The 23,983-nt window shown below is 37.7% G+C and overlaps 1 protein-coding gene across 3 annotated transcripts; it reads left to right on the top strand.

The window, feature by feature from the left end:
- The first annotated feature begins 1,126 nt into the window (after nt 1-1,126).
- Nucleotides 1,127-23,904, top strand: lin28b (lin-28 homolog B). Of its 3 annotated transcripts, none has more exons than XM_011491588.3 (5): nt 1,127-1,407; nt 1,534-1,991; nt 7,874-8,070; nt 17,749-17,936; nt 19,719-23,904. In XM_011491588.3, the coding sequence occupies exons 2-5, from the start codon at nt 1,961-1,963 to the stop codon at nt 20,032-20,034; spliced, it is 732 nt and encodes a 243-aa protein (XP_011489890.1). In that variant the 5' UTR covers nt 1,127-1,407; nt 1,534-1,960; the 3' UTR covers nt 20,035-23,904. The 3 variants fall into 3 exon arrangements, with proteins under 3 accessions (XP_011489890.1, XP_011489891.1, XP_011489893.1); XM_011491589.3 differs by lacking the exon at nt 1,127-1,407 and having other exon boundaries at nt 1,416-1,679; nt 1,813-1,991; XM_011491591.3 differs by lacking the exons at nt 1,127-1,407; nt 1,534-1,991 and adding an exon at nt 6,846-7,300.
- The last annotated feature ends 79 nt before the right edge of the window (nt 23,905-23,983 follow it).

The following is a 23,983-nucleotide window of genomic DNA, read 5'->3' as shown; positions in this document are numbered from 1 at the left end:
TTCTTCATTCCTAAAGGCAGAATCGGAAAACTTGAATTAAACCAACAATATATGGCTGACTGGGTTTTAAAATACAATATTGGGATATATTTTAAAATATTTTTTTTATATTTGGTTTACACAATCAGGAATTAGTAAACATTTATTGATTGGATAAATACTGACAAAACAAATCATGTTAACAGATTTATTTGAGCCTTTTTTGCATTGATAGCTAACTTATGTGAAGTGTTTCTTAAAGGAATTATACGAACAATGTAAATTTATTTTATTTTGTGGTGCTCGGTGGATCAATTTTTAGTTTATTTTCACACGTATTTAAAATGTTTGTGAACTCTTATTACATGTGGGTCTTTCGTGGAGTATCACATCCATTCAGTTACTGTAAAGCCCGACTTTTTCTTTGTTCCTTGAACGTCCCATTGGACTCTGCTTGGATCCACCTCCCACTTTGAATCCTCGGACCCGCAAATGTTTGACTGCAGGGGGGACAGAAAAGTGGGGAGCACCAATGTGCGCATGAACACGTACGCACAGGTGAGGCGCATGCGTGTCAACGGTAGGTGGCGCTTGGCAGCTAGAGAGATCTGCAACAGCAGTGTCCTTATCTTCCACATAATCCATGCAGTTCCTCTTCATTTCATCCTTTGAACAAGCTGTAAATTTTTAAGCGCAAAAATATATTTTTGAATTTTGGAAAACTAATTTGGAAATTTGAGGGTTTTTTTGTCCAAACTACATATTAAACATCAAACATGTAAAATGTTTAACTTTCATTTAGTATTTATACACAAAAGAAATTGCCTGCTTCTACATAGACACTTTGAAGGAACTATTTTACCTGGCGGAAGACTAATGATCAACTTGAGCTATTTAATCATATTTTTAAAACTTTTCGTTGTCTCTTCCTCATTTTCATGCTTTCACTGTTCAATGCCTTATTCTAATTTTCCAGAAAAGGGAGTGGGGGTAAATCATTTTACCATTCAGCCCCTCCACCTCTCTGTGGGTCACCCTGGGGCCCCTCCTCCTCATTGAAAAGTAGCACTGTCCTAACCGATTGATGGCGTGACTTCCACCCCCCTATCTGCGCTCCGATCAGGTCTTGATAACTGATCTGGAAGCTGCTGCTCTGTGGGGAAGGCTGGCAGAGGGAGGCTGGAGCAGATGTCAGATCAGTGGGGTAAAGTTTGGGGGCATTTATGGGCATCTTACAATATTTCAAAGATGTGTGATTAAAACCTTTTATGTTTGAGCGGGATTTTGATTTGTGGAGTGAAGCGCACATGTTTGCCCCGCAATTAAAAGGCAGAGCTGCGTCATACAGGCTTGTTGGATTCTGCTTGTGGACATGCTATGGGTGGGGGATGTGAAGTATGGATCTCTATCAACAAGGGAGCAGTAGAGGTGGGGAACACTTCAAGCATGTTGGGGGATGCCAGAGATTCCGCATGGTCTAAAGCTCTTTCATTCACTCCAGACGCGTTGCTTGTTTTATTTTTTAATGATATTCCTGCATTTTCCCTATTGCAGTCGCAGTAGTTGAACTTCCAGAGCGTCATCTTAGTCGGTTCGAATCCTAAAGCGCAATGCCTCCGAGCTTGAAGCCTTTTTGTGAGAAGTTGGGAATAGCAGAAATATGCGCTTCATCCAAACCACTTCTGGAGATGACTTTTCAGGTCTGTGGCACGGCCTCGCACCAATCTGTTGGTAGCACGTTTGAACCAAATCTGCCTGGCTCCGGCGCCGCTGCAGCTTGTGTTACAGAGTCACTATAAAATATTCATCCACGGAAAATCTATGATTCCACAGGCGGTCATTTGCCATCATGTGCCACGCAGGTTTCGGTCAGTGAGTCCAAACATGTAATCCAAACTGAAGTCCAGCAGGACCGCTGATCCGTTTTACTTCAGGGACACTTTAAGGGAGGAAACCTTTACTTTTATTCATTCAAACCAAGATGTCCATTTCAACTCCTGCCTCTGATACAGGTGAGTTTCCAAATGTTTTAAACTCTTACCTTCCCCCCTTTTCTGGTAAGAAACTGTGCGTAATGACGCACATCCTCAGCCTTTGTTGACCTGAAATGACCGATGCTTGATGGCGATATGCTGAATTTTCTTTAAATCAAACACAGCAGGTGATGCTGCGTTAAAGATAAGAGCACAGAGTTTAAACGAAGCCGAACATGTGCGGGAACATCCATGAAGGACTAAAAGGGAAATTCTTTAGAGAGTTTTGCAAATGAGAAACATCGGGGAGAAAAAAAGAAGACAACGTTAATTCGGAGAAAAGTGTCGGATTTAAGTGATTTTTAAAGATCTACCAATCCTTGCGAAGCTCCTCTTTAAAGCTACCTTTATGATCGTTAATCGTGACAATTAATAATAATTTAGAAATAAATATATAAATAAACCCCGAGTAAAATACTACTTTAAAGAAATTTAAGAACCTAAAAGTGGTAAAAAATAAAAAGAAAATGATTTTTATTTAAATGAAAAGACCAACCATTTTTTAAAAAGTGATGTATTTCTTTAGATGTTTTTTTTTTCTTTTTCAAGGCGTTTCTCCTTCACTCCACCCCCTAGCGTGACGTCATAGTTCATTGATTTATTTGCGGGTTGTTCACGCCGCGCGCGCCCAAACACACTTTCGAAGTAAAATGCAAGATAAAATAAATCAAATCTAAAAACAAAAAACTGGTAACCGTTTGCTTACTTGTCTAAAGATTTTCTGACTTTTTTCATCTCTCTTTTAATTCCTTCCCCCAGACGAAACTAAACAGACACTCACCTGTTGGTCATGTAGAACTGAAGAAAAAAAAAGAAGGAAAGAAAGCCGATTATTTAAATTTCAGTAAAAAAAATACCAACATAAAAAACGTCGGAACATTTAAATAAAATGCAGAAATAAACATGCCAACAACAAAAAAGTCTCATCTGAGTTCTAAAATGCTTTAGCAGTGATATTTTAAAGACCTTATGAACCTTACATTTAAAGACTAAAGCTTTTTTCGTTGATTCTAAATATTTTCTAACGAAAATTGTGTTTGAAACACAAACAAAACCAAATCTATCTCAATAAAATAACAGTTTTTTTCTTCTTTAGGAAAAAAAACTAGTTTACAAGCAATCTCTTTAAAATCAACACATTGTGGTTGCACATGTGGTCCCACTTATGACTAAAATAATTAGGAGAACGACTTCATTTTGTTTTCAAAACACTTTTTATGCCAAAAAAAACCTGTGAGCTGCTAAAAATACCTCAAAGAGCAGATGATCTGCTTGGCCAGAACTGTTTACTCTTCTCTGTAAAGGGCATAAAAACGAGAAGGATTGGTAGCTGGAATGCATGAAGTAAACGACAAAAAACAACCCCCCCCCCCCCCCAAAAAAAAAAAAAAAAAAAACTGAAGCAAAAAGGAGAAAAGAGACACGGACTCAATGAACCCTTTGAACTGCATTGACAGCAGCAGTAGAGTAAAGGCAAATTTCCTCTGGGAGCCCACACGGTGAGCAGTGGGGGTTGGGTGGGGGTCAGATGGGGTGATGGAGTCCGAGGTCTGCTCCTAAAGTTGGGATTCCAGCAGCTCGGGAACCTGGATCTGTTCATCTGGAGCTGCAAAAAGCAGATTTCTGCGTGGAGATCAAACTGGCTGCAGTGATTCTTGTGGTCAGAATCAGCAATGGAATCAGATCCAAACCTTGAAATAAAGACCCATCAATCCTGTTATTCAATCATTCATAATAAAAGCTAATTAACTTCAATTACAAAACAAAAACTTTATCTTAAAAAAATCACACTTTTGATGCTAAAATAGAAATTCACATCAAGTGTAAGAAAATTGTCTATTTTCTAATTAATGAAGGATCCAAAAACTTCAAAAAATATATAAAAATAAATAAAACATGGCACCCTTTCCAACTTTCAAATGTTATTTTATCATCCACAATAGATGTAAATTAACACAACAAAACAAGTCGGAACTTATGCAAATCCTCATCGAAGTTTATTGAAAACTTGTACAAATTTAACCATACTCATTTTTAACTTATCAGTGATTTGTTTCCTAGAACTTTATTGGATGCTGCATGAAAGCTTTAAACAAGACTTTTTAATAAAGTATAATCAAACTGAGTTTTAGTGAAAGACATTAGCATTTTAGGAAACATGGTGGAGGCTCATAACTTAAAAAACAAAACAAAAAAAACTTCATACTTAGATATATATTCCAGTTCTTGTGGTTAAAATAGTCAACTAAAATGAACAATATAAATTACCAAAAGAAAAAAAATCAACATTGAAAAAATTGACTTGTGGACTTTATTATTTTTTAAATGATGAATATTTAGAATTGGATCATTGTTTACGTAGCAAAAGTTCTGCCTGAACATTTTTGAAAATCAATCCCTCAGGTTGCTTCTTTTGGCCTATCAAACAGGAAAGGGATAAAACATGACGATTGTTCAAAAGTACTTAAATCATTTTAAAATAAATGCAGTGACGTTAGAGATGTCAGAATACTACGCTGTATCGCTCAATCACTGTTTTCAAAGATTTGATGGATTTATCAAGTATATGCACACAAACAGCTGTTACAATCAAGTGAACTCGGATGAGAAACACCTTCATGATTCTCTAAGAAAGAATCAGTATTAAAAAAGAAAAAAAATAGATTTAGAGTTATGAAACAAAGATGAGCCAAGGTAGACAGTTTGCGTGTAACATCTGAATAAAAAAATGTTTTGATTTGTTTTCCGTTTCCTCTTTAGACTCAATTAAGTCATAAGTGAAGGGGAAAAAATTTGGCAATTACACACTGTTGCATAAATCCAGTCATCTATTCTAATTAGCTATTGCAAATAAGTAAATCCATGATTTTTCTTTTTACCCGAAAAAATTCACATATTGGCAAAATTACTTCTTCCTTAGGATAACAGAAGCCTTTGTTCATCTTTTTTCAAAAAACAAGAATTACAAATTAGAAATTGATAGATTTTCTGAAGTTAGTGGCAAAGACATAAATAAATCAGCTTTAGTACTAGTACATTAGAATGAGAATGTTAAGGAAAAGAAAGAGGAGAATGCTTTAATGAGAGCATCAAATTACATTGTCTGACTTGTTGGTTTCTCTCATAAAAAGATTTAATTTAGTAACTTTTTGATGAAAAATTGGGGGAATCGTATTTTATTTTCATACATGAAGGACTTTGTTTTGGTCCACGATGCATGTAGGTTTTGTAAAAGTATCTTTTGGAACAAAAATACTAAAAGCTATATATCCAAATGGTTTCATATCATTTTGGTGCATGCACCGGTGAGCTGCACGACTGACTTGTTCTAATCAGAAAGCTCCTGTCAGGATATGAGTGAGTGGATAACATCTGACACTGGCATCCAATCCTGTGACCCAAACCCTAATTCTGGGGCGACGGCGGAGGCCTCCACCAAAAGCATCTTCAAAAACAGGCCTTTTCGCGGGGGCTGGGGGCGGATTGGGGGTAGGGGCAAAGTCTGTGAATTCCGGAGGGTGGGCTCTCCTGGGCTGGTGGGTGGAGATACAGGCTTGTTGTTTCATTCCTACAATGTGTTTTCCCTTTTTTCTCCCCTTACAACCGGGAATAACCCCCTTGAAGAAACGTTCCACCAGCTTGAGGTGTGAGATAAAAGTGGGAGTTTCTCAAGCAGCAGATTATTTTTCAGGCTTGTTGTCGAGTGGCCTTGAGAAGCCTCGGCTATTTTTCCCTGCATGATTGAGGACGCTGAACAAGCGCGAACACTTTTAGGTGGAATTTGTGCAAACCTAATGCAGGAAAAAAGTTAATAATTATGTGAAGTTTATGCAACAATGACTATAGGAATTACATAATCTTTCACTTTGTCTAAAATACTTTCCGTCCTCTTCTAGCGCTTATTTTATTTATCATATTTTCTTCTTTTATGATGCACATGAAGAAAATAAGTGCATCTATATTGTATTTTGGGGACATATTGACAGAAATCCCCAGATTGAGTGCCTCAAAGCAAAAAATTAGATGTCCGGATGATAAAGGAGGCACAACTGACAGTTTTCAGGTTTGTTTTCCTGGGTTTCCACTCACATTCCAAAGCTGTGAGTTCAGTTCTCCTCTGGTTCCTAGGGATGCTGGGAGGTCACTGGTTGTATGTGAGGAACGTGTGTTTCAAGAAAAATGCTTGTGCTTTGTGTTACACTCCTTATGGGTGCTAGTTTTAGCTTCAGGTGATGTTTTCCTATCATGGCTGCTTGTTGTGCATTTTAGATGCTCATTTGGGGGTTTGAAACAGACTCAGGGAATGTGTAAAAATGAGAAACAAAGAAGAAAAATTACAGATAAAAATATAAAGAAATAATATAGCTATTTTTGGAACATTTGGAGAAGTTTTTCAAATGCATAAAAAAAGTTTTTTTTGTGGCATTTAATTAGATTAGTAAACAATCTGAAAAGAAAACAGAAAAAGATCATTTGTGAGTACCCTTTTTGGTCAAGGATAGAAACTTCATTTGGGGAATTATGCATGCAGAAAAAATATTTTTGCATCACTTTTGTGCAAATTTGTTGACGAATACGTGAAAATGTGTTGTTCCAAGTCAACAAGGGTTCCATTTTTCCAACCAGAACGCTCAAGACTGGAAGATTTCTCTCAAATCTGCTTGAGAATCGCGGAACTGCTGCGCTTTGGGGTGTTTTTTTTATAACCATTCTAATGTCTTGATTCATTAGATCCATGTTTTTCCTGTTTCACTTTATTAACCCACATGACTCGTTAAAGCGTAATTTAATCCCATCTAATCATCAAATCTAATCTTAGCGCGTAATGGCTTCATGCGGCCATGGCAGCGGCAGATGCAAACTCCCATCGTGGTGATTATATTTCTTCATGATCTGTGGCGGATGTTGGTGCGAGTTCGGTTCTCCTTTTTTCTTCTTTCGCGGGAGCAGAAATTAGCAGCAAGAAAGAAAAGCATGTAATTGACTGAGTCACGTGTTCCCACTACGAGAACGGGCACAGCCAGGACGAGAGCGAATGGGAGCGAAGGAGGAGGGGAGGGGGGCACAGAGGTGGTGTGAGTGAGGAAGGGTGTTGAAGGAAAGAGAGAAAGACATGACAAAAATACCAAAAGGCAGAAAGCACGCCGTACCGTACCATGCGAGCGAATTTGGTGACCGATAGGATCGAGGATGTCGGATTGATGGTGCCAGCCGCAGCCCGCTTTCGCAGAGAACGCCTCTCTATTGCAACTTGGGCGCAGAGGGTCCGCGGGGAAACATGGCCGAAGGTTATTCTGAAATTATGTTTTTTTATGTTTTCCTCCGAATTCGAAGTGAAAAGAAGGAATGTGCTGCTTGGTTGTTGTTTTTTTGTGTTATAATTGGGAGAAAAAAGCCCGAACCGCCCCTCGCCGAGCACCGTTTCAAACCATGTTTGGCTGCGTAAAGATACGCGCATTGTTCCGAGTACGCGAGCTGCTGAGGGCTGTAGGAAAGCCCGGGGGAACCATGTGTACACCTGCCCGTACAGCCGGTAACTCTGACTGTAGATGCGGCAGGAAAACTCCACAAGTTCGGCACCCACGCACAACTTGACCCCCCCCCCCCCCCCCCCCCGCCTCCCAATCTGTCACGGAGATCCAACTTTTCTTTTTGTTTTGTTTTGTTTTATTGTGGGGACGTCGCTCGCTGCGCACCACGCGTCCCGGATTGTTTTTACGTAGAGTCGAAAATACGAATTTTCCACCGTCCGTGAACTTCGCTCTGAGGGTGGAGGGGATTCCCCCCACGCGTCCCGGAGAGGTCGTGCAGAACCCAGTGATCAGGGAGGCTCGGTTGGTCTAACGCGCTTCTTCTTCCAGGAGGGCCGGCGAAAGGTGGAGGAGTCAGAGAGGAGCCCGCTAAAGCTGCCGAGCAGGAGGACAGGACTCGACCTCAGGTCCTGTCCGGGTCCGGGTTCTGCAAGTGGTTCAACGTCCGGATGGGTTTTGGATTTATCTCAATGACCAACAGTGAGGGGAGCCCAGTGGAGCCTCCTCTGGATGTGTTCGTCCACCAAGTAAGTTCAAACACAAAAGCAGCACACATCCTTGTGTGTGTGTGTGTGTGTGTGTGTGTAGTTCTCAGAACTGGGCCCATCCATGCCTTCAAGGGCCCTCAGTTCCGACCAAAGCAGCAGTAAGGGGTGACTTTTGTATCATCTGGATGTTTTGTGTTGCTCAACAAGTTGCTGTGTAATCTGAGGTTGTCCAATGCTTAGAAAAAGAAAAAGTGTTTCCTCTTTGGACCATCAGCTCTCCCCTCCCCTCCCCTCCCCTGCCTCCCTCTGCACTGCTGGGGGACTGGAAGCAGTGCTGTGTGACTGCCTGCAGCAGAGCCTGACATCCAACCAGCTAACAGATTCAAACGTTTCCCCTTTCTGGCTTTTTAGAAGCTTCTGTTTGTTTTTCTATGTAGAGTTTATTTATCAGAGGCCTCTATTTCTACTTATTCCATAGCAAACAATAAGCAGCAAGATCTTCTCCTCCAGCTCCTCTTCTTCTCACATAATGTTTGATTCCATGAAGTGGCTGTGACAAAAACAGGGAGCAGCATTTCTTCTCACCGTTTTCTGTTTTGCAGACTCAGGGGAGATGTACTGAACACGAGGGGTCATGTTGGTTTTAAGAACAGAGGGAATCACTGATTATTAACTTGGATATTGGAATTATATAGATTGTAATTGACTCAAATATTTGGAATTTTGCATTTTAAAGTTGTATAAGAAAAATTGAAGAAACAAATTGCTGCATAAGTTCTTTAACTAGTTCTATGACTTCATGTTCTGTATGATTTCTTGTTTACTATACAATTACCGGTATGAATCCCATTGAGATGCATGTTGTTGTAATATTGGGCTATATAAATAAAATTGATTTGAATTTAAGGTAACTGATTAAATGCAGTATTTTTGAGTATTTAATGAATTTAATGTCAAAAACACAGAAAATAAATACTTATGTGCATGTATAATTTGAATACTTTTAGGATTAAATCTTTTTTTTCTCTCTCAGCCAAATTCATTATAAATAAAAATAAATTCCTTAAATCTCAAAAGTACTTATTCCATTAACCCTATTAGGGTTTTATTATCATCATAATCAATGCAACATTTTTATTAACCAAGAAAGAAACTGTTGATATGTACATTTTATCTGTTAATATTGTGTTTCAAGCAAAAAAAGAAAAAAAAAATCTCAAAGGAACTAACAGAAGCTGAAAGGATGCAAAGACTTTGAAATATTTAATCAACTTAATACCTGCAGGTGTGGTCAGTGATAACATCATCACTTAGATTTATAATAACCTTTATTATCTTTTTAAAAATTCATTTAATGAGACTATCTTCTTAGAATTCAGTTTTTTTTGTAGGATTTAGAGCAGAAAAGCAATACAGAAGAGCATTAGGGACAGGTAAAATAAATGCAAGCAAGTTGCAAACTGCACATGTATTTCATTTATTCACTATCAAGCAGCCTTTTTTCAGCTTTATATTTCCAAATATGATTTATTTGATCTTTTTTTGTTAAGTCTACTGCAAAAGTTGGGGTAATATATAGATAAAAAGTACCTTTTTTATTTTTAGAGGCTTAAAACGCTTATGAGTTTTTGTCAACATTTGTTTGTGCATGTCAACAGATACAGTTGTAGCTGCATCATTGTGCTGCTATGTTGTGATTCATTCGACTAAACGCACCGCATCCAAGTAACAGCGTCCCTGCTTGCCAGGGATGCTGTGGAGGTGGCTTAGGCCAAGGAGCTGAGCTGCAAAACACTCAAACTGTGCAGATTTATTTATTTTGAAGGGGATGCAGGAAAAAAAATGCAGCAATTTGTTGTAACTTTCGATCTCAAAATCCAAAAACATTCAAAATATAAAAAGTTTTTACCTCAAAGCCAAGTTTGACTTTTAGTCTAAAAGATTCAATTAGGCAATAAACAAATAAAAACAAATAACTGTATTTAAATAAAACGGCAACATTTTAAAGTAGATCCATTACAAATACACACATTGAGGATGTGATTTAATTAATTCAATATCCATTGATTTTTCTTTCAGATTTTTTCTCAAAAGCCAATTCAGTTTAACAATTTGAAACTTTTCACAGAACTAGTTATTTATTCTAAATTAATTATAGTAATTAAATGTTGCCTGCCTACACTAATAAGGTTTTTTATGCCTTGCATGGTGGCGAACAAACAGACCCACTTTAATAAAATGATGTTTGTTGTGTTTTAATGTGATTTTCTGATGATGGAGGACTTGGAGGGAGAAAATTAAGTTTAAGAAGAAATGACACAGAGAAATGCTTACTAAACTGAATTTTTTTAAAGAAAATTGTGTAGTTGGTTTTTTCAAAAACAATGTAATATTTTAGTTATTGACTATTGAAACTATTTGGAAATACTTTGAGTGTCTAAAATAATTGAAAGACTATAATTAATTACTGAGAGATAATTTTTTAATGCATGGTGACACATGCACTGCATTTTTCTACGTGGCACACTTTGCTGCTTCACATTTATATTAAAAAATGCAGTTTGCTATTCATAGGCAAAAACACCAGTATTTAACAAATCACCTGTTTGCAATGGTGCAGTTACATCCCAGTGTTGTGTTTACATGGATACAGCTGTCCTAGTTAACAAAGGGAAGAGGACACGCATTTAGAAGCAAATCATCGTACTCAATGCAAAACAGCTCATTTCTTTTGCATGGATTCACATACACCCTCATTAAGGCAGCCACTCATTTTCTTTGGCTGCTCCTCCTTCTCTGCCTCTTCTGCCTGCAGCCCCAAAGCTATTTAGATAGTATTTCCAGGTGCAGTGGGAGATGTTCGCATTTTGAAAAATTGAATTAAAATCTGTCAGTTAGGTTCCAACCCGGCGGGAGCATCTGCGATTTTGATAATAAAAAAGAATTTCTGGATGTAGATTCAGAGGCTGGATGGACAGAAAAGTCTTCAATGTGTGTTTATGGAGCAAGGTTTGCTCTCAGGAGGAGAAGGAAGGATCTATACCTTAAATAAATGAGGAAAAAAAAGGGGTAAGAACGAAGGAGAGGGGAATATGGGAAAGGAGGGTAGAGAGGAGGAGTTTCCTCGAGAGAGAGAGAGGGGGGGGGGGGGGGGGATGTGGGAAAATACATGTGGGTGAGGGGTGGTCGGAGGAGGGAGGGCGCTAGCGGTGGTCGAGGAGGAGAAAGAAACATAAGTGAGAGGTCGGAAAAGGCGAGTGAATGGAGGAGGTGTGTGAGGGTCTCCACCCGACCACGAGTTCTCTTCCTTGGAGGCCTCAACGTCAGAACCCCCTACTGATGACCTCCTCTGAGGACGGACGGGAGAGTAACTCAGCATCTTGATGCTTCTAGAATCAACTGCTTCTCTACCTGGAGGGAGAGTTTTTAGTGTTGGGGACATCTGGGTGGCATTTTTTGTTTTTTTTGTTTTACCAATAACGTATTGCCCTTTTAGTGTGTCTGTATCAACTCGTTGTAAGATATTCCGAGTGTGTGCGTTCACGTTCAAGAGAGTGTATGTTTTGTGTTGTGAGGTTAAAGTGGGCCCCTAGTGAGATTAACCTCTGGTCCGTGTCACCGTTTGGCATGCAAGCCCCACCCAACGCTGCCTTCCAGATAGCCAGTATCCAGCTTTGTGTCTCCTGCTGCCACGCAGACACACACACACACACACACACACACACACACACACACACCAGCACCGACCCTCTCCTCTGTATGTCCAAGAGGGGGTGGGGGGAGGAAAAAAAGCAAACGAAGAAGAAGAAAGACTAGTCATGTGACTGCCTTTTGAGGAGCTGGCCACATACAGCGGAGATGATAATTGGTAATTGGAATGGAGGCATAGCAGAAAGCAGGGCAGGGCTACAAACAAACCGCAGTTCATTTAAAACACAAAGAGAGCAGCTGCCGTGGTCATGTGAGGAAAAAGGTAATAGTGGATGTTTAAACCTCTGTCCAATGATCAAATAAAAAAAATGGCTTTAATTGAAGTTGTTCAATCGATGAAATAACTAGTTTCATGTTTAGTTTTTTAAATCTTACTATTTGACACAAAATTTCTACATCTTCCTATTGTTTGGGTCTTTGGAAGACAACAAAAATCATTTTTTATTTTTTAAAAACAGTTAGATAATTAAAAAAATAGCTTTTAAGGAAGCAATTAAGAATCCAGAAAACATAATTAACTGATACGCAGGTTTACAGGAAATTCTAAGCGTCTAAATGTGCAACCATTTTCTCATTTAAGAAAGCATTTTGCTCTAAAACAATGTTCATTGTTGTTTATGAACCACAAAAAAAGGCTATCATACTTATCAACTTGTGGAAGATTAAACAAAAAATAAAGTACTAAATAAAATGAGAAAAAGTCGGGGAAAAAAATCAATCATGTAAATTGGCCTGAAAGATATTTGCGCGTCAAAATTATGTTTTTAGATCTAAGAATTTTCTTATAATTGCATTTTTAAAGGATACAAATCAAGGAATAAGTCGTGAGTCGCGCGTCTGTTTTGAATGATGGCTGAGGTTGTGGGTTTTATCACCAGTCACCTCTGTGAGGTTCATTTCCCCTCCCATGCTGATAAACGTAGCAAGATGATCTAGTGCTTCCTTTTCTAGATCAAATATTTGCCCCAGTCAGAACCAGGGGGTGTTGGAAGTTGTTAATTTGAGGCAGGGGGAAACATGGAGGCCTTTAAGTGTTTGATGGGGGCTGGGCTAGGTTCAAGGGTCAGGGCTGCTAATGACAAGCGTGTTGAGGACAGCTCGGGTGCCATGAGAGCGCCGCTTTAATGGTTTTCCATCTCATGCATGCATTTCTCATGGTTTTCTCGTCCTGAGTTAGGTTTTGAGCCGCATCCGTCTTTTCAGATCTCGCTCGGCTTTGTCCATTTAGCATTTCCTGTTTATAAAAAGCTCCTTAATGGCCCCAGAGAACACAGTGACCGCAGTCGCTGTTGCTCTCACCTCAACAAAGGTGAGATGGGTGGAAAATTGGCTGCGCTGCACCTCATGGGCCGCCTCTGATTTAAAGCCTGCCATAATTAGCCATTCAATAGCTGGTGGTCGCCACTTAGAGTGGAGGATGGTGGGTCTCCATCCCCTCACATTACAGTTTCCTGTATTGATTGCTGGGCCTGGTGATGACGAAGGCCGCCTGATGAAAAGGAGCGCTATTTCTATCCAGGATGTCAGTCCATATTGATTCCCGACTCCTTCCTACACACACACCAAGTCACACACATGTAGAAATGTAGAGATATGTTCCTGAAGAGACAATCAGACCTTTTCGAGGGGGTGCTGGTATCGGTTTCTCAAATTTTTTTTTTTTTTTGACTGCAGAAGCAGCTTGGAGCCCAGTAAGCCATAGGCTGGAGTGTTCACACCGCAGAGCCCAGGAGCTGACCCATAAGATTCCTGGTCCGATTTTTATCCTCTTAACCCCAAGTCAAGGGAATGGAACATGTCTACTATTCGTTGCCTTACCTATCTGAATATTACTACATATTAATACATATACTACATATTTCCACCTTCGGTTTGTCTCCTGTGTTCTGCATTTTTCCTGTATTTCTCCTACACACTGCTAAAACAGGGCAAGAGTCAAAATTTGGAAAAATCTTTTTTAAATAATGGTCTGATAAAGAATTTTTTTAAATCTAGTCATTAAAATATATTTTTTTCCATGATATGATTATTTACTATAGAAAATAAAACAATTTGACTTAAAACAAGGACCTTTTTGGTTTTCTTAAGATTCCATTGCTGCAGTGAAGCTGTGCCCTTTCCTGGCCTTTTTTGCGTAAACCGAAACGGGTCAGAACACCCGCCAAGTCACTTGAGAGGAGGAGACTCTGGTTACAGGTTCAGATCCTTTTACTAGATTTCTGTCTCATTTTTGCTCCTTCACAAAGTCACACGGACACTGAAAAACACCAAATCTCACCAAGTATTTTTGTCTTGCATATTTACATATTTCCTCTATCAATTCCATCTGTAATGCTGCAACATTGAAATATTCCCATTGTGAGAAAAATAAGGGCTTTAAACGATATCTCAAATAAAACAAGTTTTATTTTCATTTGACATTCTGCTGCTGAAGTTTTATCTGCGAATGTACATTGAGTTATTTCAAATACTTGATTGATTAAGGAAAACTTGACCTAAAACATACCGGTAAATGTATTTAACAACAGCAGGACTGAACATGATCATTTTAAAGACATTTTTTCTTAAAGGAAAAAATAAATTGGATGTTTGTAGTGCTTAAGATAGAATATATTTTGGAGGAAAGTGTATAAATATATATTTCCAATTGCTGAAGCAATCAAATATAAATTAAATCTTCACAGTTAATTTCAATATTTAATTTTGTCCAAAAAAAAGCAGAACATAGCATCTTATTTCAAGACATATTACCAAGACAAATTCTAATTCTATTGGTGGGTTTTTTATTCATAACAAGGAAAAATACATCTTGTATTCTAAACTTGAGTAACTTGAGATGGACATTTTTTCAAGCGATTTTTGTTAGTTGTCGCCACGTTTTTCTTTAAGATCAAATGTTGCCTTGCATTACTGCATAACAAAAGGGGTTGTGTGTCTTTTTTTAAGTGATGCATTGTGGGTATTTAGGCATTTAAAACCGTTAAAATGCCTAAATGGGGGATGGGGGGGGCTGCTGACTCAAGCCACTCAACTTTAACCCGGAGAGACTAGATGCTTGTGAACAGAAGACATGAGAGGGAAAGGAAATCCTCTTGCACCGCGGTCATCATCAATATTCAAAATGCATTGTGTTTTGTGGGGGATGGGAAGAATATTTTGTTTGCTTTCCACTCATTTCTGCTGTATGATTGCCTTCAGGCCATATTTGATGGTTTAATGATGGTTAAAAAAATAAAATCAATTGGCATTTTAATTCAATTGACCCAGACTCAGAGCGCTGCAAATAATGTCAGACATCGGGTTCTGCTTCTTGCACGTCCGATCAACTTAATGATTGAGTCTCAGGATGTGTTGTTCCTGCAGCACAGAGCTTTCAAAGGATCTTTCCTGGCTGCCACAAACTCGGCTTTTGACTCACCTCATCATCCCTCCTGTTTAATTCCCACTCTTGTATCTGGGGTGCAAAAATCATTTATCTTGCTCATTTTCTCTCCCAGATTTTCTTCCATTCCTTTAAGCCAAATCCAATACCCGAATGTCCGAAATGGATGATTTCCTCCACCAGCGATTGACGGCTCACGAAGCGGTCTTATCGGCTCTGAAACTGCAGGGAGAGAAGGCAAGAAACAAGGGGAAGTGCAGACATGCGCAAAAAAATAACAGCTCAAATATTGTTTGACAAAAGAAACAAAAAAAAAAGAGGAAACATTCTTGAAATAAATTCAAATATTCATCTTATTTGAGATACTTTTGATTTAAGTTCTTCTACATTAAATCAATGAAATGCTTTTAGCAGTTCGGCTGGCGTTGAAAACATTTTTAAATGTATACATTAGCTGAAATAAAAAAAAGAAAGTATAACCTTAAAAAATGAAATTAATTCTCAATAGTTTTTCAATTCATGCCCAAATGTTTTGCTCTTTTAAAGATTTTTGGAGTTTATGAGTGAATGGACAGAAAATCCAGCATTTGCAGTAAAAAAAAAAAAGTGAAATTATTTTTAATTTAAAATGTTAACAAAAAAGAGTAAAAATGATCTGGTTAAAAGGGTGCTGAAAAAGTAAAGGTAAATTAAATAAAAATGTTACTTTGAAAACAGCTTTTGTAATATTTTTTCTTCTATATAACCTTTACCTTATCTATTACTTACTTTTTTTATTATGCAGTCAGATTAAAATGTAAAATAAATTGGATATCAAACCATTCTAGTGTAATTTTACCTATCTCCTTATTGCAGTTTTTCTTAAAAGATAAATGTAGGCCAAATGTAAGAAGTTTTAAAAAAGAGATAAACATTCAAATATCATTTATTATTATTATTTTATTGTTTGATTTTTACAATTTTCTTTTTATTTTCATCTTAAATGTCTGATTTTCTTTTTACAGTGTTCCTAGATAGCCTTCAGAGTTCAGTGAGTTGAAAGACTATTCTTAGTTTGTAATTAATCCTCTTCATCACTTCTGTATTCAGTCCTTTTTCTCCTACATTCATTTGTGTCCACCAAGCTCCTATAGGGTCTCTATACCTTCTAACTGCGATTGATTCAAGGAGCAAGAATCTGCTGCTGAGCATTTTTTTTTCTTTTTCCACGTTTTCACATCTGATTTGTTCAGATCATTGTTCCTCCGTCTCCTACACATATGTCTCCGCAGGAGGTGGTGCTTTTTCCGATTGCCGGGGCGTTATTTAAAGATTTTGATGTAAAGGAGGTTGTAGGCTTGCTCTGCACATTTCACGCTTGTGTGGGTGTGTTTACCTACGCCGAGATCCGAAGGGCTCGCTGCGATTCACGAAGGTCAAGGATGCAGTGCCTGCCGGCCATCCATTCTGCTGCATCAAGAAGACATAAATCACTGTCCTGCGGTTATGTAGCATCTCAAATTCCGATCATGGAACTAAAATGTTCGATTTGTGTGTGTATGCCTCGACTACCATAATCATAATGATCGGCGTGAAGCTTTTTGCTTGTTTTTGGTTCTTGTTTGAGGCCGATGCACTCTTAGAAACTCAGAAAAATCCGAAACAATCTCTTCCTATTACACAATTCCATGTTTTCCATATAAAATTAATAATATTTATTTCTAATTATTTATTCGATTGTGAGACGCCTTTTTGAAAACGATCCCTCGAAAGGGTCCAGAGGCAGAGGTTGTGAATCAATGACGATGCAAAGAAAAGAAAAAGGAGAGACTGGCCGTAGCACTTAAGTGTTTCTGCCCTACAGAGGGAGTAGGAAGTGGTGTTTCTGCAGAAGTAGATAAAGAGGCAATACCAAGGACACGCTGCGCGATAAATCGTGCTGTGCACAAACACGACAGTTTGTGGAAACCACATCCAGTCAATCAATCTAGCGCTTTCATAGTATGCCCTCGTCTTCCCCTGTTCATTATAAATGATGTCACTTATGTGTTTTTTTTTCATTTAATTAGAGCTAACATAGAGTGTTATTTGGGCGAAGGGGCTGCTGTTAGTTCATAGATCACTGATATGTCTTGACTGCTTAATATTTTACGTCCTAAATTTACTCCAGAGGTTAGTGTCGTCAACAACGCGGATGCTTCAGCTTCTACAAAGTGAATAAAAGACATTCAGCTGCAGCTTTTTTTACACTGAACTCCAGGCTGTTTCTGCTCAAGGCAGGGGGTTATTGTTCCTCACTTTTATAAAGATGATGATCAGGCGACCAGTACTGCAGTCTTTTTATGATGGTGCCACAAAGAAAAGGAGAAAAAAGACATAAAAAGCCGTAGTTGGATGGGAAAAGGTAAAATGCATCTACAAACCATGGCTTATCAAACCTGCTTAAGCCTAGAATTTCTAATTAATATTTTTGTTTTGTAAGTTTTGTATTTACTGTGAAGTATTCTGATTTTTTTTATTTTTTGGAAAATTATTGTTCATTTTTAAAGTTAAATCGAAGACTTTTTTTCTCGCACATCATGAAAAATTGGGCCATAAATACAAAACTTATACTTGTTTTGTTTTTCTAAATATCTTTCCAACAGAGTAAACTGGTGATGGAGGGTTTCCGGAGCTTGAAAGAGGGTGAGCAGGTGGAGTTCACCTATAAGAAGTCTTCTAAGGGCCTGGAGTCGCTGCGGGTGACGGGGCCCGGCGGAGGACCCTGTGTGGGCAGCGAAAGGAGACCAAAAGGGAAAGTCCCACTCCAGAAACGTAAACCAAAGGGAGACCGGTGAGAATCCTAAACAGTTTTCCTCAAATAAAACGGTGAAATTACTCATTAATAGTGGGTGCCAAGACTTGGTTCTCAAAATTCAGAGCTGCTTTGCAGAAAAGGAAGATATTAACCTACTCAATCATGGCTGTTGCCATGGTTATTGTGCATCCTAATACGAATAGGGCACTTCGCCTGCTATACCAATCAACTTGCTGCATTTACATTAAAGACGGCGTTAGCACAAGTGCGAGCTGGACCAATGAGCTTGTCAGATGTTAAGTTCTCTGTGGAATATTTGAAGGCTCGAATCTTCCAGAAGCAGCCATATGGAGCTGCCAGGAAACACCTGGCGGTCAAAGCAAAGAAGGTGTTTGTGCATCTCAGCTGAAAGAGAAGGGCTTCATTAAACGTGTAACCATCGCCGCCAGGTAGAGTTGATTAGATGCTGCTGGAAAGAAACGGCATAATTTTAGAAGGGATTTGCATTAAAGAATCCAGCAACTTTTTTTTGCTTCATTAGTACATGTTTGTATAAAGCAGCACTGTTGGAGTTTTTTTTTAATGATCCGTCAGCAAATCTTTTTTCTAGAAAAAAGGGGGAAAACAAAGCATATGTGCCGAGGCTCCTGGATGCTTCAACACAACTGAATAATTCAGTTTATTTGAGATGATGATCCAGTAAAAGGTCAAGTGTCTAACTTCTAACGTGGTTTTAGTATCAGAGATGGCCTTGACGTCATCTGTCTTTGTGAGCGGGCTCAGAGGCTTCAGTTTCACTTCAGTCAGCTATCCTCCAGTGACCCCTGCTGGTGGGTCTGTGCTATTACACTCTAAGGAACATTAATTCATTTAAAATCACTCTAGAAAAAGGAATACCAGCCTTAAGAAGTGGCCGAATTCTTTTATTTTTTATATTAAGTACATTTTATTTTATATTTAATAATCTGTAGTCTTTTCAAAATCTTTCAGAATAGTTCAATTAACAAAGAAAGTTATCTGGTTTTCGAACATTTAAAAACACATGATGTATTTGGACAAGCAATAAAAAAAAATCATGTCCAAGAAACAAATCAAACAACGTTAGCTAATATTTATGAAAATACAAGTCTTTTATTAAATGTGGAAGCTGTTATTTTACATTTCCTTTTCTATCTTTTTTTTTATGATTTAACATTTTAATACATCTCTTTATATTATATATTAGAAATATTTTGCAGACAGTGTTTTAGAAATATATATTTATAAAATAATCAGAAAATTGATGAGTGACTGTATTCTGCAAATAAACCTGTAAAATAAAAGAAGAATATGACCAGAAGTGTTTTATAGGTTTTATAAGATAATAAGAAACCATGCCATATCTTATTGTTATTATAGCAATGCAGCTATTTTTCTTATATATTAAATACCTTTAAGAGTGAATTAATCTATGTTTATTACACTGTTTTCAAAAGAAGTGTCAATGTCAGGGGATTTTTCACTCTTTCAGGCACTTATTTAATACAAATGTATACTTTTTAAATAGCAAATTCAGATAAAATCAGATTAATAACGTAGAAAATTAGTTTCATAACAGCTTATTTCTGTAAAAAATTTAAATGAAAATATTCTTTAAAAAAGGATTGTCTTTTATTATAAAACAGATCAAATAGATGTTGTTTAAAGAGCCCAGATGTTTTTATTAATTTGACAGAAATTAAATGCTGTTGTTTTTGATTCTGAGGCTAAACTTTGGTCTGGCGTCTCCTCACATGGTCTCCATTTTATTAAATGAATTCTGTCTCTGGGCTTTTGCAGCTGTTACAACTGTGGAGGTCTGGATCACCATGCCAAGGAGTGTGGGCTGCCCCCCCAGCCAAAGAAATGCCACTACTGCCAGAGCATCACGCACATGATGGCTCAGTGTCCACACAAGCCGCTGGCCCCCTCCGCCCTAGGCCCTCAGGACCCACATGCGTCTACCTCGGCTTCCAGCCCAGGGCCCAGGCCCTACCTCAGCCTCCCAGAGGAGGAGGAGCGCTCTGGCTCGTCTCCCCAGGAGGGTTGCTCCTTTTCCCTCGAGGAGCCCCACATACACCGCGGCTCCCGAACGCAGAGGAGGAAGAAATCATGAATATAGTCCACAGAGGTGACTCAATCCATACCTTACTTCTGACCCACTCAATCAAGGTTACCTGAAGACCCCCAAATCTACCTCACCTGTGAAGAAAATGGGAGGTCTTTACTTCTTCTCTTTGATTTTGTTGTTTTACTAACCAGCGCAGCTATGGCAACGATCAGCGGGATTCAGACATGTGTGAATGTGTGCGACTAACTCGCAGTCATCAAGTGCAGCTATGGCAACCGTCGCTGGAATGGTGACTGCAGGACATATCTGATTCCTGTTTCAAATTTTGCAGTTCGAGGATGGAACAATATAGTGTGAGGCCAGCGTTGATGACTGTTTTTTTTTCTTCCTTTTCTCCTCGTTCCCCATTGAATCATGGTGAAAGCTTTTTTCTCTAATGATGTTGCAGATTTAAAGCCACAAGTATAAATCCATAGGTGCAATCGTTCTGAAAAATCACGATTACATCTTTTAGATGCACATTGAAGCTCATTTTAACAAGGATTAGAGGAGCTTGAGACCCTCCAAATGATAATCCATACCCATCGGACTGTTAGCCTAGCTTCTAAAGAGCTTTGGGGACACTTAATGAATTCCAAAGGGATCTTTTTAAAAAAAAAAAAAAGCCAGTGAGCTGCATGAGAAAGATCTGTTATTTTGAAACACTCAATAATACTTCTTACATGGAAAAATTGGACAAACTGATTGTCAAAGAGCACAATTAAAATGAAAATATAATAAAGGAACTAGGAATAAGAGTTAAAGCAAGTAATCCCTCATTTTTTATCATAGATAAGACACATCTCATAAAAGATGACAAATAATCCATCTAGATCATAGTTAATTAATAATAGTACTTAATATATATATGTAAAGTTGCAAAATATAAAATAAAATTTATGCCCTCTAAGTAATATATCTATGAATAGAAATAGGACTTAAGTGCATAGCCTTGTTCATGTGCATGGGACGTCCTATTATGTAAAAACTTCTTCTATTTAAAGTTTTTATCCAAGACAAATCCTTTTTTTTTCTTCCCAGATATTCAATTCTTCTTATTCATTAAAAAAACCCTAAACAGTATAAACAGCACCATAGCTGCTTTTCTTACATAATACCTCCGGCTTTTCCTCTGTGTTTCCTCTCCACATGTGTTTTAGACTAAACCATACGTCTCCTCTTCTATCTGTGCCTAGAGTTTGACAGTCAGCAGCAGCCGGCTTTCGCTCTGCCCGCTTTAGACTCACTGGAAAAATGAGAAGGATAAAAAAAAATGAACGGAGAGGGGAGAAATAATAAAGATTGAGTGCGTTGGTTTGATATAACTTGAATCCCAAGCATGGCTTTAGTGGCACTTATTTGTGACCTAACACCTTTTTCTCTGACCATACTGAATGTGAAAAAAGCTTATTTGAAGTAGACTCCTCTGGAAATTGAGCTGCTTATGAGAAGTTATGAGAAATCATAATCAGATCTTTTTTTTCTTCTTAAACTTCAGTAGACAAGCAACTTTTTTGATATATGGGTGTGTCGAAAAGTTTGTCTTGCAGACGATAACTTGCTGAAGTGCTTGCTATCCTTGCTCTTTCAGAATAAGAGGCACTTATTGCTGAAAGTACAAAAATTGTCTTCTTTTTTTTTAACAGTCTTTCGATTGTGTGCCTGCGTAAAAAAATCAAATCTCAACAATGCAACAATGCAGCATGACAGAAAAAATAAGTGAATGACCAAACCACAGAGGGAGCACAACCCTTGCTCAAATCTCTATGGAAACATCTTTTTTGTATAATGTATTTTTTACATTTTTACACACAATTCCTCTCAGGATGATAAAATGTTCTCAGGGAATTAACCCCCAAAAAGTGTATATTATTCTTTTGGGAATCATCCACTGACTCACTTAGCACACTCTGTTCAGCGATGGTATGCATGTAACCGTGTTCATGTACTGACACTAGCAACTACCTCTTGAGTTATACATAGTCATGCATTTCTGTTTGTGTATTTTTTCTTTTTTTTCATGGATGAGCTGTGTTTTGAACTGCAGGTCTGCATTACATGTTGTGCGAGATGTTCCCCAGTGTTGCCACAGACTTCCTGGTTTTCCTCACCAGATCTAAGGAGTGTCTTTTTTCTGCTAAACTGTTTTTTTTTTTTTTTTTTTTTGGTTTACAGCAAAGCCTACCTCATGTGCCCACTTCTTCCTCCATAAAACTTTGTGCACCTCCCCACTGGTTCACAGAACCCCACTGGTTCTCATGCAGCTGCTTCTTGGTGTCACACAGCAGTTCAGGCTAACCAGCAGCATGCAACTTGTTACTCCATCATTTTTGACACTCATCTATCATTGCTGTTTTATTCAGGCTAATCAGTAGTTAGCCTGAAAAGTAACAATGTGTTAAGGTGGACATTTTTTGCCCTTTCATTGTCACACGTGTTTCTAATTGTTGGTTAGGTTTTAACTACATTTATAACCACTCGATTGTCTAAATCGAAGAGGAAAAGTGCATCTCTGTGTTTATTTTATTTTATTTTTTCACCTTTTACCAAATAGATGCGGTCTTCTTTCTAGACTTTTCTGGATCTTTTTACAGCTTAAGATAATCACAAGTTGTGTGACTCTTGGATAACAAGCCTTCTCAGTGCACACAAACTTATGTAGTGTAGAAAGTCATAGTTATTAGCACCTATCATGAAAAACAAGAATGTTTTGTACAGTTGATTAAATAATTTGTGTAATTCTTAAAAACATGTTTATACAGAATAGTATTTACATAGTACTTAAAACAGAAGAGGTTAAAGAATAACTTGCATTTGATCACAGTATTACAGTTCTAAGTGGACTGAGAGGATTCCACTACAAACTATTGAGTTAAAAACGGACATAGATTTTTTTTTTCAGCGTATAAATTGCTTTACTTTTTTATTAATGACTGATTTTATGGACTTCAGGGTTTAACACTACAAAACAATTGAATACAAACCCTAACATTGTATCAGAAAGTATCACAGGAAGTTAGAACAAATATTTGCATTTGCATTAATATCCTTATCCACATCTCTTACTAATCAAAGTGTGAACAAAATCCCCATGCGAACGAAAAAAAAAAAGTCAAAGTAGTCTTGCAGGCACCAATCAGCCCATTCAAAAAGAAAAACTTTATTAGCTGCTGTTTACAAATCATAAAATGTGAAAACTTTCCTTTCTAATAGATTCAGAGCAGAAATCTCACCTACAGAGATTACAATCAAAAGGTGCCCCCTTTAATGTGGCATATTACATTATAGAGAAAATTCTTATGTATGAGGAATGTCATATATAATTCAGTTTTTTTAATTTGAGCATTTATTAGATACAATAATAAACAAAATAATGATTCATTTAACTTTATTACCAATTTTTCTGTTTCTTTGGCAGTTTTTATCAAAAGACTTTTAATGCAAGTTACAGTTTTGCTCAGTTTTGAACACTAGTTATGTGAAAACTCGTAACAAAGCAGGATTAGCTTTGAAGTTTAATGAGAAATTAATTGATATGAATTTGTTTGGGTTTATGTGTAACTTGAGGTGAACAATGACTTTGTGATTCCGAACAGATTAGGGAAATGAACAAGGACAGCTCATTTAATTTAGGTTCAAATTAAAAATACAGGACAAATAGGTTCCCAGCTTTTTTAATTAAATTAAGTGTTTTGTAGAAGTTTGTGGTTAATGCAACTGCAAGTCTAAAGCAAGTAAACTAATAAGGGTCCCTCTTTACAGACAACCGTTACGCTACGCTTTTTGATCGATTGATTTGATTGATACATAAAAGATAATCAAATATTTTTGATGATTTTTATTTCCCCTAAATACCCTAACAGGAAATAAATATTTAAAAAAACAAAATAAAACAAATGAGAACCTTCCTTATCAATTTATTTTCAAGGGGACAGTCTAAAGGAAATGCTTTCTG

The sequence above is a fragment of the Oryzias latipes genome, chromosome 24, assembly GCF_002234675.1.
Source record: "Oryzias latipes chromosome 24, ASM223467v1".
Classification (NCBI taxonomy): domain Eukaryota; kingdom Metazoa; phylum Chordata; class Actinopteri; order Beloniformes; family Adrianichthyidae; genus Oryzias; species Oryzias latipes.
Note: the sequence above shows the minus strand (reverse complement) of the source record. Positions and strands in the feature narration are given on the sequence as shown.